This window comes from Electrophorus electricus, chromosome 8, assembly GCF_013358815.1.
Source record: "Electrophorus electricus isolate fEleEle1 chromosome 8, fEleEle1.pri, whole genome shotgun sequence".
Lineage (NCBI taxonomy): Eukaryota > Metazoa > Chordata > Actinopteri > Gymnotiformes > Gymnotidae > Electrophorus > Electrophorus electricus.
Window position 1 is genome coordinate 9,726,885 of NC_049542.1, and position 13,420 is coordinate 9,740,304.

Consider the following 13,420-nt stretch of genomic DNA (forward strand, 5'->3'; position numbering starts at 1 on the left):
AGGCACACTGGTAAAGAGCCCTGTTCCCCATAGCATTTGCTCTAAAGAAAACAAAATGTCTTATTGTCTTATTAAGCCATCCAATTAGAAATCTGCCAGCTCACAGTTGCCAGCTCAGAGTAGCTGACCATTTTACAAAACACAAAAGAGGGACAGACTAACATATTTAAAAAAGGTAAAAAAAGGCAGAAAGAGAAAGAGATAGACAGAGAAAGGAAGAGAGTGAGAGAAAGAGAAAGAAAGAGGAGCTTGCCTACATTGCACATTTCTCGCACAATGGCCTTCTCTTTCTCACTTAGGTCCTCCTCATAGTCATCTGGAAGTTGCTTGTCCAGGTTTTCGTGAACCTCCAAGACCTGTCATTACAGAAGAGTACTTAAACATTAAACATAAGAACACATTGCTACCTGCCCTTTCAGTCAAGAACCTGACCTGCAAGCAGAACAGCTCCCAAATGAGACAGGGGTTGAACTGGAACTTGCTGCATTGCACATTTCAGCAAGGGTAAAACAGAAGCTATTGTGAATCCAAGGACAGAGGCAGGTCACCCTTTCCGAAGTGGGTATGTCATGAATATTCTGCTAGCAGCAATGCAAGTTTAATGAAATCAGCACCACCAAGGTTAACCTGCTCTTCGGCGGAGGCACCGTTGATGGAAAACATTTAGTTTCTGGGCGATCCTCTTTGTGTTCCTCCAGGTTTCACTAGCGTAAATGGCGGTTGGGGTGACGATCGTGGAGTACAGACGCATTTTGATTCCTGTATTGATTGTTGTTGAGGACCAGATGCGGCGTAGACGCTGGGACACACCCGCCGCCTTTCCAAACCTACATCGAACGTCTGCTTCTGAGCCACTGTCATTATTAGATACTATGCTGCTGAGATATGTGAACTCGTCGATGTCCTCCACCGTTTGCTGCCCACCTTGGTTTGACGATTCACCCGCATGACCTTGGTTTTGTCTGTGTTAATGCGCAAGCCAACCTTTTCCGCTTCGCCCTCAAGGCATGTTGTCATGGATTGTAGAGCCGGTTTTGTATTCGCTAGCAAGGCAATGTCGTCTGCGAAATCAAGATCAGTGAGATGAGATCCATTTGTCCAAGGGATTCCAGTCACTGGGCTCATCATCGCCTTTTTCATGACGTAGTCGACTGTGAGCAAAAAGAGAATTGGCGACAGGATACATCCTTGCTTGACTCCGGTTTCGATGTTGAAGAAGTCTGTGTAGCCATCGTCTGTCCTGACACAGCAGCTAGAGCTGATATATAGGTTCTGGAAGATGTTGACAAACCGTTGTGGAATGCCGTAGGCTCGTAAAACTTTCCACAAGGAGCCCCTGTGAACGCTATCAAAAGCGTTTTTGAAGTCGATAAAGTTGATGAGCAGGGGGCACTGGAATTCGATGCACTGTTCGATGATATTACGAAGCGTGTAAATTTGCTCTGAATCCGGCTTGCTCTTCACGGAGAATTTCGTCCACTGCTTGTTGTAGGCGCTGTAATAGAACACTGCAGAAGACTTTCCCAGAAACCGAGAGGAGTGTAATGGCCCGCCAATTGTTGCAGTCGGCGGTATTGCCTTTCTTGGGGAGTTTAACGATTACTCCTTTCCTCCAGTCACTTGGGACACTCTGATCTTGCCAGCACTTGTTGAACAGCACTGTGAGGGTGTTTGCAATTGTGTCTCCACCGTGCTTTAGCATTTCCAGTGCTATCTTGTCTAGGCCGGGTGCTTTGTTGGCTTTGAGTGTTCGAATAGCCACCGTAGTTTCCTCGATAGTGATTAGATCAAGATTAACTACCAGGTCTGGAGGTGCGGTGTGGCTCCATTGTCATAGGTGTTGGCAGGGGTGGGCTGGTTCAAGGTTTCCTTGAAGTGTTCTACCCAGCGCGTGTCTTGTTCTTCTCTGGTGAGCAGAAACACCCCGTCCTTGTTTTTGATGGGTGCACTTGAGTTGCTCCATGCCCCAGTCAACTCTCGTACAATGCGGTACAGCGTCTTATTGTCATTCTTGCTAGCCGCCTCATGTGCTTCGGCTCCTTTGCATTCCAACCATGCCTTCTTGTCAGATTTGCAGCTTTGTTTGACTGCCCTATCCAGTTGCCCTGGACAAGATACTGTAAAATACTGTAAATGTAAGGTCAGCATGAATGTCTCTCTGGGGGCTTGGCAGCCACTGTTTGTTCGTTAGGTCTTCAATATTATTTCCCTGATTATTGAGTCACTGTCCAAGTAACTTGCAATGCAAACGGAAACAGAATGACGAGAGCTGACAGCCTTGACATAAAACCCTTCCATCTCCAAAGTATTGTTTCCAGTTTCCCAAAACTACTGAAGCATAACGGTCATTGTAAAAAGGGTGAAGAGAGTTTACACAATTCCCAACATAACACAGAGTCCTCTGATTAATGGCAGTCCTGATTTAGTTTTTTATAATTAAGTGTAAGATCTATGGAAAAATCTACAGAGTACCAGAATTAAACCATGTATTGGAGCTAAAAAATTAGGAGATGCAAGGCTGACACAGTCCATCCATCAGATAGTACCTTCATGGCATGAACTACTGCTTCAGGTTTCTGCATGGAGGAGATGAACCCTGTGGACGGTGAGGACTCGCTTGTCTGTAGCCGCCCTGTCCTCTAAGAACAGAACACACACAGCAATCAATCATTTTACATGGTCCATGTATCTTTGGTCATTTAATTTTCATTTTCAATACTGAAAAACAGGTAAATGGGTAAATTCTTGTTTTCGGTTATGTTGTTGTTTGTCTAAAATACAAGAAACAGCTTGGTTTTGGTAGTTTCATGCAACTAATTAACATTTATATTTACGGCATTTAACACTCTTATCCAGAACGACTAATCATAAAATCAAATAACCAACACACCAAAATGCTCCATGAATGCTTTGCTAATTGGTTTCCCATTTCTTATCCTAAAATAGAAAAACAAAAAACAACCCCTTATTACTGATTCATGCTCTCAATCGGAAATTAAAGAAATGAGAACGGCTCAAGCAGAAAAAAGTATTTTCTTTATGCCTACAAAACCAAAATATAGTAAATATGGGACTAAAGTGATCAGTCTGTGAGGTCACAAGCACTCAGTCTTTCACTTTTCACTGTCTGCAGATTTGAAGATATGTTAGCACTGCCTAACACCATAAGAAATTGTGCATAATATGAAAATTGTAAGACATTAAAGTACATATATAAGAAATGCTAGTGTTTTATTATGCAATTATTACTATGACTATATAGGTTGACAAAAAAAAAAAAAAAAGACCAAACTGAATGGCTGCTCTCATCAACCATTCCTGGACAGGTCATACAATTACAAACCTTTTACATTTTCATCAATTTGCACACATATGTCTGGGGTAAATATACCCTCCTCAAGGCATGACTGACATCAAACCATAATTTCTTAAAGTATGCGTGGCACATGCACCAAACAAGATTCATAGCCATCTGACACTTTCTTTTTAGGATAAATAGGGCATTAATTAATTTTGACATGTTTATTGTAAATGAAATAATCAGTATAGCATCAGAGAGGGAGAACCAAGTTGAGCTATTGCCTCAGATAATGACAGATGTGTAAAATGTGTAAAGAAACCATCCTTAAGTAAAATAGTATGGGTAGCCTACTGTTTCACAATTTAAGTAGAAAGTAAACATTTTAATAAATGAGTTCAGCAAACCAAAGGTCTTTTATTCTATGGCAATAATGGTCAAGAGTGTTGCTTCTAGATATCTAGCTTTTGCAGAAAGGAAGGAATATCTCAAGAAGCACCTGTTTAGTTTCATTATATAATTATCATGCCCTCAATTAACTAATGCATGTTTAGCCTAATCAAGTCTAAAAGTATGTTGATCGGTCGAATGCACCTCATGGGACTAATCACCATCACTCAGAAGTTCACTTTGGTGTGTAACACATTAAGAAGCCACAAAGAGTTTATGGATGGATGCCATAGTATGTCCGTCACCAACCATGCTTCTTGAGATATTCCATCCTTTCTGTAAAAAGGTACCAGGAACAAGACTGTTGATCATTATTACCATAAAATAGAATACTTTTGGTTTACTAAAGAATTTATTTAATCAGCCTCTTCTTTTAAATAGGCTACTTAAATATGTAAAATTGTGCTCCATCTATCGTAAAAAAAAGATGCAGTTGACTATGGATCTGGCACATGTGCGGCACATAATATACTGGTCTTCCATTATTGCAGTGTGTCTCTTTAGTCGAAGCTGAAGAAAAAACAAAGTCCCTGGCAGTTAACTGTTCTCCACTGTATGCACTGCAAGGTTCTTTACCCCGTTCACAGTAGCAAATGAAGAATAATGTTGAAGTATCTTCATGGCCTCATCCCTCTCTATGCAAAATTATTGTTCAATTTCAGTTGATTTGGCTCTGGAATTCTCTCCCTAAAATCAGAGAGACAATATCACTACTTTTGAATCTTAAACTGGATTTATCAGTAAAGTAGTTTTTTGCTGAATATTATTTATTGGTTTATTTTTATCTTGGAATATAATGTCCAAGATAAAAATAATTCCTATTTGTGAGAGTGCCCATATAAGAATGGAATTTAATGACATGATCACTGTCCAGAAACCTGCAGAATTTACTTTTTTATATATTATAACATATATTTCACCATGTATTTTGATTTTACGCGCACACACAAACACAAACAGAGAGAGAGAGTTAGTAAAAATTGCAGTGTAGTACACAAGGTTTCCAGAGAAAAAACCTATTTCAGACAGGACCTTCAAGACAGCACTTGCTTGCTCAGCTGGTTTAGGACCTGTGTCCAAAATATCCTGTGTCTCTGGAAATCTTGCATATACACATTTTTACTACATATTCTTTTTCTTTCTTTCTTTCTTTCTTTCTTTCTTTCTTTCTTTCTATCCATCTACACACAAACACACACACACACACACACACACACGCACACACGCACACACACATGCACACACGCACACACACACAGCTCTGAAAAAAAATAAGACACCAAATCAATATTTGGTGGAATAACCCTGATTTTTAATCACAGCTTTCATGCTTCTTGGCATGCTTTCCACCAGTCTTTCACAATGCTGTTGGGTAATTTTACATCACTCCTTCCAGAAGCTTTGTATGATGGCTTGTGACCATCCAGCTTCCTGTCTTGATCCGGTGGTCCCACATTCACAATTTGATTGACCTGGCTGTGTGACATAGAGCATTGTCCTGTTGAAAAAACCAATCATCAGAGTTGGGGAACACTGTCAGAACAGAAGGAAGTAAGTTTTCTTCCAGCATAGTTTTGTGAGTGGCTTAATTCATGTTTCCTTCACAAAGAAAAATCTGGCTAATTCAAGCCTTTGCTGAAACACCCCCAGTTGATCACCAATCCTGCAACAAATTACACAGTGGGTGCAAGACACTCTGGCTTGCACGCCTCTCCAGGTCTCTGTCTTACCATTACATGACAAAGTGTTGGACAAAGATGAAAATTGCACTCATCATAGAAGATTACCTTACTCCAATCTTCTATGGTCCAATCCTTGTGGTCTTTCGCAAACTTCAGTCTGGCTCTTCTTTGCTTCTCATTGATGAATAGCTTTTTTTTTTTTTAGCTTGGCATGACTTTAGCCCTGCCTCCAGAAGCCTGTTTCAAACCGTCCTCTCTGTGCAATTCACCCCAGCTGCTGTATGCCATTCCTTTTGTAGGTCACTTGACATCATCTTACAGTTGTTAAGTGATATTTGAATGAGGTGATGATCATCACGGTCAGTAGAGTCATTTTTTACCTCTGCCAGTCTGTAGCTGTTGTTGTCCCATGTGTTTGCTGCTTGACCTTGTTCTTATGAATCATAGTTTTTGAAATGTTCAAGATGGAAGCATCCTGACGCTCACTGTATCCCTCTGCCAGTAAAGCTACAATTGAACCCCTCTTTTCCTCATTAAGAACCTTTCTTTTCAATTCTTTTGGCATAGTCTGTAGATGTATTTTTGACTACACTTACTTTTTGGGTAGTCTTAGCACTGATTTTCCCATCCAGCTGGTTCTATAACAAGAGAATAGTGATGATAGCAGCAGTGGTTTTTATGCTATTGCTCATTAGAATAGGATTTCGTTAAGGTGATCACCTATTCAGCATCTCATTAAGTAGAATGAGGTGTGTCTGTGAAGGAATTCAACAAACACTTGAATGAAATGGCTGCTGTACATGTGGAGATGCTGATTTAAGAAAAAATTGTAGTGGTCTCATTTTTTTTCCCTAGAGCTGTGTGTATATATATATATATATATATATATATATATATATATATATATATATATATATATATATATATATATATATATATATATTTTTTTTTAAATCAGCCAGGGGTCTGCAAGGGTCTGAACCTGGACAACTGGGTTGAAGCCAAAACAGCAGGTCTTGTGTGGTGTTCCCAGTATGCAGTCTGTAGTACCTACCAAAAGAGGTCCTAGGAAGGACAACCCGAGAACTGGCCACAGGGTCATGAGTGAGGTGGTGAGTGAAGGCTAGCCTGTCTGATCTGATCCCATAGAAGAACTACTGTAGCACAAGTTGCTGGAAAAGTTAATGACGGCTATAACAGAAAAGTGTCAGTACACATAGTGCATAGCAGCTTGCTATGTCTGGAGCTGCGTGGCCACAGACCAGTCAAAATATCCATGCTGACTCCTGTCCACCGATGAACTAGACCATGGAGTAATGATGAATCATATTTTCTTTTACACCCAGTGGATGGCTGGGTGCATGCTCGTCGCTCACCAGGGAAGAGATGGAATCAGAATGCACTACTGGAAAAAGGCAAGCTTGTGCAGACAGTGTGATGCTCTAGGCAATGTTGTGTTGGGAAACCTTGTGTCCTGCTAGTCATGTGGATGTTACTTTGTGACATTCCGCTCATGACATTGATGTTGACAAAGGACACTCCTTCGTGGCACTGGTACTCCCTAATGGCAGTGGCCTCTTTCAACAGGATAATGCGCCCTGCCACAATGCAAATATTGTTCAAAAATGGATTTGGGTACATGGCAAAACAGTTCAAAGTGGTGACTTGACGTCCAAATTCCCCACATCTCAATCTGATTGGGCAGCTGTGAAAACAGCTGGAAAAACAAGTCCAATCCATGAAGCCCCAACTTGTAACTTACTTGAAGAACTGACTGCTTATGAATTGGTGTTAAATACCACAGCACTCCTTCAGAAGTAGAGTTCATGCCTCAGTGGGTATATATAAATAAACAAACAAAACAAATATTTGGTAGACTATAAGGATAAAAAATATTAGGGCTCAGTCCATGACTTCAGGCCTTTGGGATATACTGGGGCAAGACAGGTTAGAAACCATTAAATTAAATCTCTGCATTGACTTTAGGAAGTCCTTAAGGGCAAACGATTTATTTAGACAAACTGACAACAAACGTCTTTACCTACCATCCTAAGCGGTCATATAGAAATGCAGCCCTTTACTTTTGTATTGTTTATAATCACTATTTTGTTTTGTCATTATTTGAGAACACCTGCCACAGCTATTACACAAAAATAAATATAATGTTATTGATAATCTGAGCACCCTTGTCTGAACCCTTTCCTGTGGCTGAGATGAATCTATCTGTGATCATGCTGATAATGGCATATTTTGGCTTGTATGTCAGTTCTATATTATTTAACGATCTGCTTTAAATTCATGTTATTTTGAAAGAGTTCTCTGTGCATTATATGTAAACTCTCTGGGATTAGAACCATAGCATTGTGTGTTCTGGTCAGCACTCACATTGAGCAGGGCTTCATGGCGTTGGGGTAGGGATGACAGCTGGGACTCTGAGTGGTAGAGAGTCATGCCCTTCCGCAAGGAGCGCAGGTCCCCAGGGTTGCACTGCCAGACCACAAAGAAAGACAGATTAGTGTCCCATGAATTTGCACCTTGCTAGACAGACGACACAGGACCATGTGAACAGAGTAAGGTGAACGGAGCAAGGTGACGCAACAAATAAGTAGCACTGTGGATTAATTGAAACATACTGAGAGACACTTGAGATTAAAATTCAGGAGGGCAACAACACTGAGCATTTGCCCTGCTCTAAAAAAAAAAGGTTACTATAGCTTCCCCTTGAGACTGGCTTGCTATTCTTTCTGCAGGAGGTTCACGTCTCAATGTTCAGAACACTGTCCCCCCCATGTTCCTGTCCACTGAACACTGTTCACTGAACATTGTTCCCCCCACACTCCTACCTACTGAACACTGCTAAGAACACTGTCCCACCACATTCCTGCCCACTGCAACAATGAAAGACCAAAGCCAACCAATCTGCTGGGCTTCCTTATGTGAATTCTTCAAGAGAGCTCACCAACGCTTAAGAATGCTCATATATTTGATGAACGCAATGCCATCCAATTCCAAAATAAACTTCGATAAGCTAATTATAGTCAATGCATTTCACTTAGACCCATGAAAATTAATTCTGTTCTGTTGCCTTTATTCGGGGAGTGAAAGAGCTGACACAAGCAGAAGTCTGAATCATTTAGAAAGCCTGTTTCAGTTTACAAGAGCCCATAAGATAGACATTGGGTACAGATGTAAATATCATTACACACACACACACACACACACACACACACACACACACACACACACACACACACACACACACACAGTACTGTGCAAAACTCTTAGACCACCATTAGATTTCTTGTTAGCAATGGTAATGACTATAAATAATTATTTTTGTCTCTTTATTAGAATACAACCATAAAATATGTGAAATGTGTTGTGTAATATTAAAAACTAGAAGAAAAAAACCCAGAAAAAACAAGTATTTAGTGTTATCTCCTTTACACTTGAGCAACAGCAGGAAAAGCCTAAATCTAAAGAATGCTGGGGAGTGCTGATAGAAGTCTGGTATAATATACCATATATAAATATATTTTAAAAAAAAATAAATAAATATTGTATTATATATATATATATATATATATATATATATATATATATATATATATATATATATATATATATTTATATATATATATATATATATTCAGAAAACCTCAGGACAGTCTCCACAGAAGAGTTTAAGATGTTCTTATTCCATTTTGTTCTGAAAATAAATTAAAACAATTGTAGATTTTTCCATATTTTACTTTTGCTTCTTAATAAAGAGAAATAAATGAATATGGTCATTATACTATTGCTAAAGCAATCAATCTAATGGTGGCCTAAGAGGTGTGCAAAGTACAAACACACACACACACACACACACACACACACACACAGTCATGGACCAACATGGAGACAGACGCAGATGCAACTGAGACAGTTCCAAGGAAGAAAACAACTCCAGTCTGACTAGTTGTTTTGGCAGAACATTCGCAGAAACTTCCCCAGTTCCTAGTTAGTTCTCTTACATTGCCTGCCAGATTAAGGATGGTATCCTGATGGCAACCATTATTCCAAGGCATTAGATAATGGCAGACCAAGTTTGAGACATGAACTGGGGTCCATGATCCGACACAATACACTCAGGTATTCCAAAAAGATGAAACACAGAGTTGAAAAGCCTCTGCCATTTAGAATAAACCAGACTCCATGTGATAATCTATCAACTACATTGAGAATTGTTGTGAACCACTGAGATGGAGGGAGGTTGGTTAAAAAATTCACTGCCAGATGTGACCAGGGGTGTAATGGGATAGGAGGGGATGTAATTTCCCTGCAAGTAGGGATTTAGGGGTTTTGTTTTGAGAACATACTGTACAGGAGGCTACAAATTTAGGTATATCTCCTAACATATTCTCCCACCAATAACGTCTGGATAACAATTGTTGTGTTCGTGTTTCATCTGGGTGACCTGAAGTCATAGAGGAGTGAGCCAATATGATGAGGTGGTCTCAGCATGAAGGAGGAATATATTGCTTATCCACTGGGCATTTTGGCTGGATCGACAAACTCTTCCAGCCTGGTTGATGTCCTCATCAATCTCCCATAGGATGGAGGGTATTACACATTTAGGAGGTAATATGGTTGTGACAGGGGTTTTGAAATGAGGGTGATTGTCTATACTAAGATTCCTAGATAAAACAGTCTGCTTTTGTGTTCTGTGAACCAAGCAAGTAAGTGAATTGGAACCTTGATAAGAACAAGGACCAGTGGGCTTGTCGAGGATTTAATCTCTTAGCATTGCAAAGGTATTCCAAATTCTTACGGTCTGTCAGGACTTCAAAAGGATGAGAAGCCCCCTCTAGCCAATGTCACGATTCTTAAAGTGCTAGCTTGTTTGCAAGAAACTCTCGGTCTCCTTTGCTGGCTTCGTCCAACGAGCGTATGTCAATAGCTTTTAGGTTGGTGATGAAGGTTGATCTCCAGGTGGTTTTGGGTCGGCCTTGCTTTCGCTTTCCTCCTGTCGGTGTCCAGTGTACAGCTGCCTTTGAGATGCGTTTGTCTGGAAGACGTAGGAGATGACCAGCGAGGCACATTCTGTGTTCGGTGACGATTTCTTCCAGCTTCCGCAATCCACTCCATTGAAGAACTTCCTCATTGGTAATTCTGTCCTTATACCCAATATTCGGCGGAGGCACCGTTGATGGAAAACGTTTAGTTTCTGGGCGATCCTCTTTGTGTTCCTCCAGGTTTCACTAGCGTAAATGGCGGTTGGGATGACGATCGTGGAGTACAGACGCATTTTGATTCCTGTATTGATTGTTGTTGAGGAACAGATGCGGCGTAGACGCTGGGACACACCCGCCGCCTTTCCAAACCTACATCGAACGTCTGCTTCTGAGCCACTGTCATTATTAGATACTATGCTGCTGAGATATGTGAACTCGTCGATGTCCTCCACCGTTTGCTGCCCAATAGTTATCTGCACCTTGGTTTGACGATTCACCCGCATGACCTTGGTTTTGTCTGTGTTAATGCGCAAGCCAACCTTTTCCGCTTCGCCCTCAAGGCATGTTGTCATGGATTGTAGAGCCGGTTTTGTATTCGCTAGCAAGGCAATGTCGTCTTCGAAATCAAGATCAGTGAGATGAGATCCATTTGTCCAAGGGATTCCAGTCACTGGGCTCATCATCGCCTTTTTCATGACGTAGTCGACTGTGAGCAAAAAGAGAATTGGCGACAGGATACATCCTTGCTTGACTCCGGTTTCGATGTTGAAGAAGTCTGTGTAGCCATCGTCTGTCCTGACACAGCAGCTAGAGCTGATATATAGGTTCTGGAAGATGTTGACAAACCGTTGTGGAATGCCGTAGGCTCGTAAAACTTTCCACAAGGAGCCCCTGTGAATGCTATCAAAAGCCTTTTTGAAGTCGATAAAGTTGATGAGCAGGGGGCACTGGAATTCGATGCACTGTTCGATGATATTACGAAGCGTGTAAATTTGCTCTGAATCCGGCTTGCTCTTCACGGAGAATTTCGTCCACTGCTTGTTGTAGGCGCTGTAATAGAACACTGCAGAAGACTTTCCCAGAAACCGAGAGGAGTGTAATGGCCCGCCAATTGTTGCAGTCGGCGGTATTGCCTTTCTTGGGGAGTTTAACGATTACTCCTTTCCTCCAGTCACTTGGGACGCTCTGATCTTGCCAGCACTTGTTGAACAGCACTGTGAGGGTGTTTGCAATTGTGTCTCCACCGTGCTTTAGCATTCTTTTGTGTTCTGTGAACCAAGCAAGTAAGTGAATTGGAACCTTGATAAGAACAAGGACCAGTGGGCTTGTTGAGGATTTAATCTCTTAGCATTGCAAAGGTATTCCAAATTCTTACGGTCTGTCAGGACTTCAAAAGGATGAGAAGCCCCCTCTAGCCAATGTCACGATTCTTAAAGTGCTAGCTTGTTTGCAAGCAACTCTCGGTCTCCTTTGCTGTAATTTATTTAAGTTGGTGTAAGCTTGTGGGAATAGAAGACTATGGGGTGTAATTTTAGCCGATCACCTAGTCATTTTGATAAAGCTGCCCTGATGCTCACATCCAGGGCATCAACTTCCATTATGAATGGCTTAGATGGGTCAGGATGTCTGAGTATTGGCTCTGAGGTAATGGCCTTCTTTAGGAAGATGAATACTGCTTCAGCTTGGAGATTCCACTGAGCCCTTACGGAGATCCATGAGAGGAGTGGCTATGCTGCTATAGTTTTGGATGGAGCATCTATAGAAGTTCATGAATCCCAGGATTTTTAATTTTTTGACAGCTGTGGCAGTAGGCCATTGGGTCACTGCCTTGACTTAACCATCATCTATTATTACCTCATCAGCACTAATGATGTAACTGATGAAGGTCACATTTAGAACTCATAGTGGAACTCTCGACTTTTACATACTGTTGATTCTTCAGCAGATGAGTAAGGACTTAATGGATGTGTAAAATGTGTGTGTCCAGATGGGGAAAAAAAAAAGAATATATCGTCAATATAGGTGATGACAAATTTGCCCAGCATATCACAGAGAACGTCATTGATGAATGCGTAGAAAAAAGGGGTGTTACAGAGGTCGAACGGCATAATCAAATACTTGTAGTGTCCAGTGGTGGTGACGAACGCTGTTTTCCATTCATTTCCTTCTTTTGCATGGGCTAAATTGTATGCATTTCTGAGGTCCAGTTTTGTGAAATATGTTGCCACATGAAGCTGTTCTAGTCCTACAAGAACTAAAGATAAGTGATATGGGTATTTCCTTGTTATTGCATTTAATCACGGGTGGTCTATACAGTGTCTAAGTCCACCATCCTCCTTTCAGACAAAGAAAACAATGGCTATGGCAGGGGAAGAGGATGAAAGAATTAACCCCTGTGCTAATGCTTCCTATATATAAGTATCCTTAGCCTTCTCTTCAGTTCGTGTAAGGGACAGATTAACATATTTTGGTTTGGGACTTGGGAGTTGTCTTTCCTTCTATGAGGTCAATAGCACAGTCATATGGTCTATGTGGAGGGAGATGTGTGGCACTGTTCATGCTGAAAACCTCCTTTAAATATGGAGTGTACGGAAACAGAAAGAGGTTCTATACAGTTCTTAAAGCAGTAGGGTCACCAGGATTTGATTACAAGAGTGGACCACGAGATGTTTGGGTTGTGGCGTTGGAGCCAGGGTAGACCAAATACTAATAGATAGTCTGTGGAGTTAATGACAAAAAAGATGAGTTCGGAGTGAAACCCACTGGTGTGCATATGAATAGGTTTCATGAAGAGGAGACAGTCCCTTCTCCTATTGTTCTGCCATCTAAGGCATAGAGTCTCATTGGAACGCAGTACGGAAGTCCCTTTTGAACTGATCATATGATGACATTTGTCTCCTTGACCATATCGCGAGGTAGCCCAGTGAAGAGCCTTACCCATTAGGCAGGATTTTAGAAACATATGTGCTAGGAGGGGAATTATTGAAGCAGAG

The 13,420-nt window shown here is 41.1% G+C and overlaps 1 protein-coding gene across 2 annotated transcripts in view; it reads right to left on the bottom strand.

Annotated features, from left to right (window-relative positions):
* The window catches only part of ccdc85cb (coiled-coil domain containing 85C, b), a 41,362-nt gene that overhangs the window by 4,585 nt on the left and 23,357 nt on the right, over positions 1-13,420 (bottom strand). For both annotated transcript variants that reach the window (XM_027001074.2, XM_027001066.2), the window contains 3 exons: positions 7,816-7,917; positions 2,547-2,639; positions 258-356 (listed from right to left, as the gene is read on the bottom strand). In XM_027001074.2, coding sequence (XP_026856875.2) covers positions 258-356; positions 2,547-2,639; positions 7,816-7,917 — 294 coding nt within the window. The remainder of the gene's footprint in view (positions 1-257; positions 357-2,546; positions 2,640-7,815; positions 7,918-13,420) is intronic.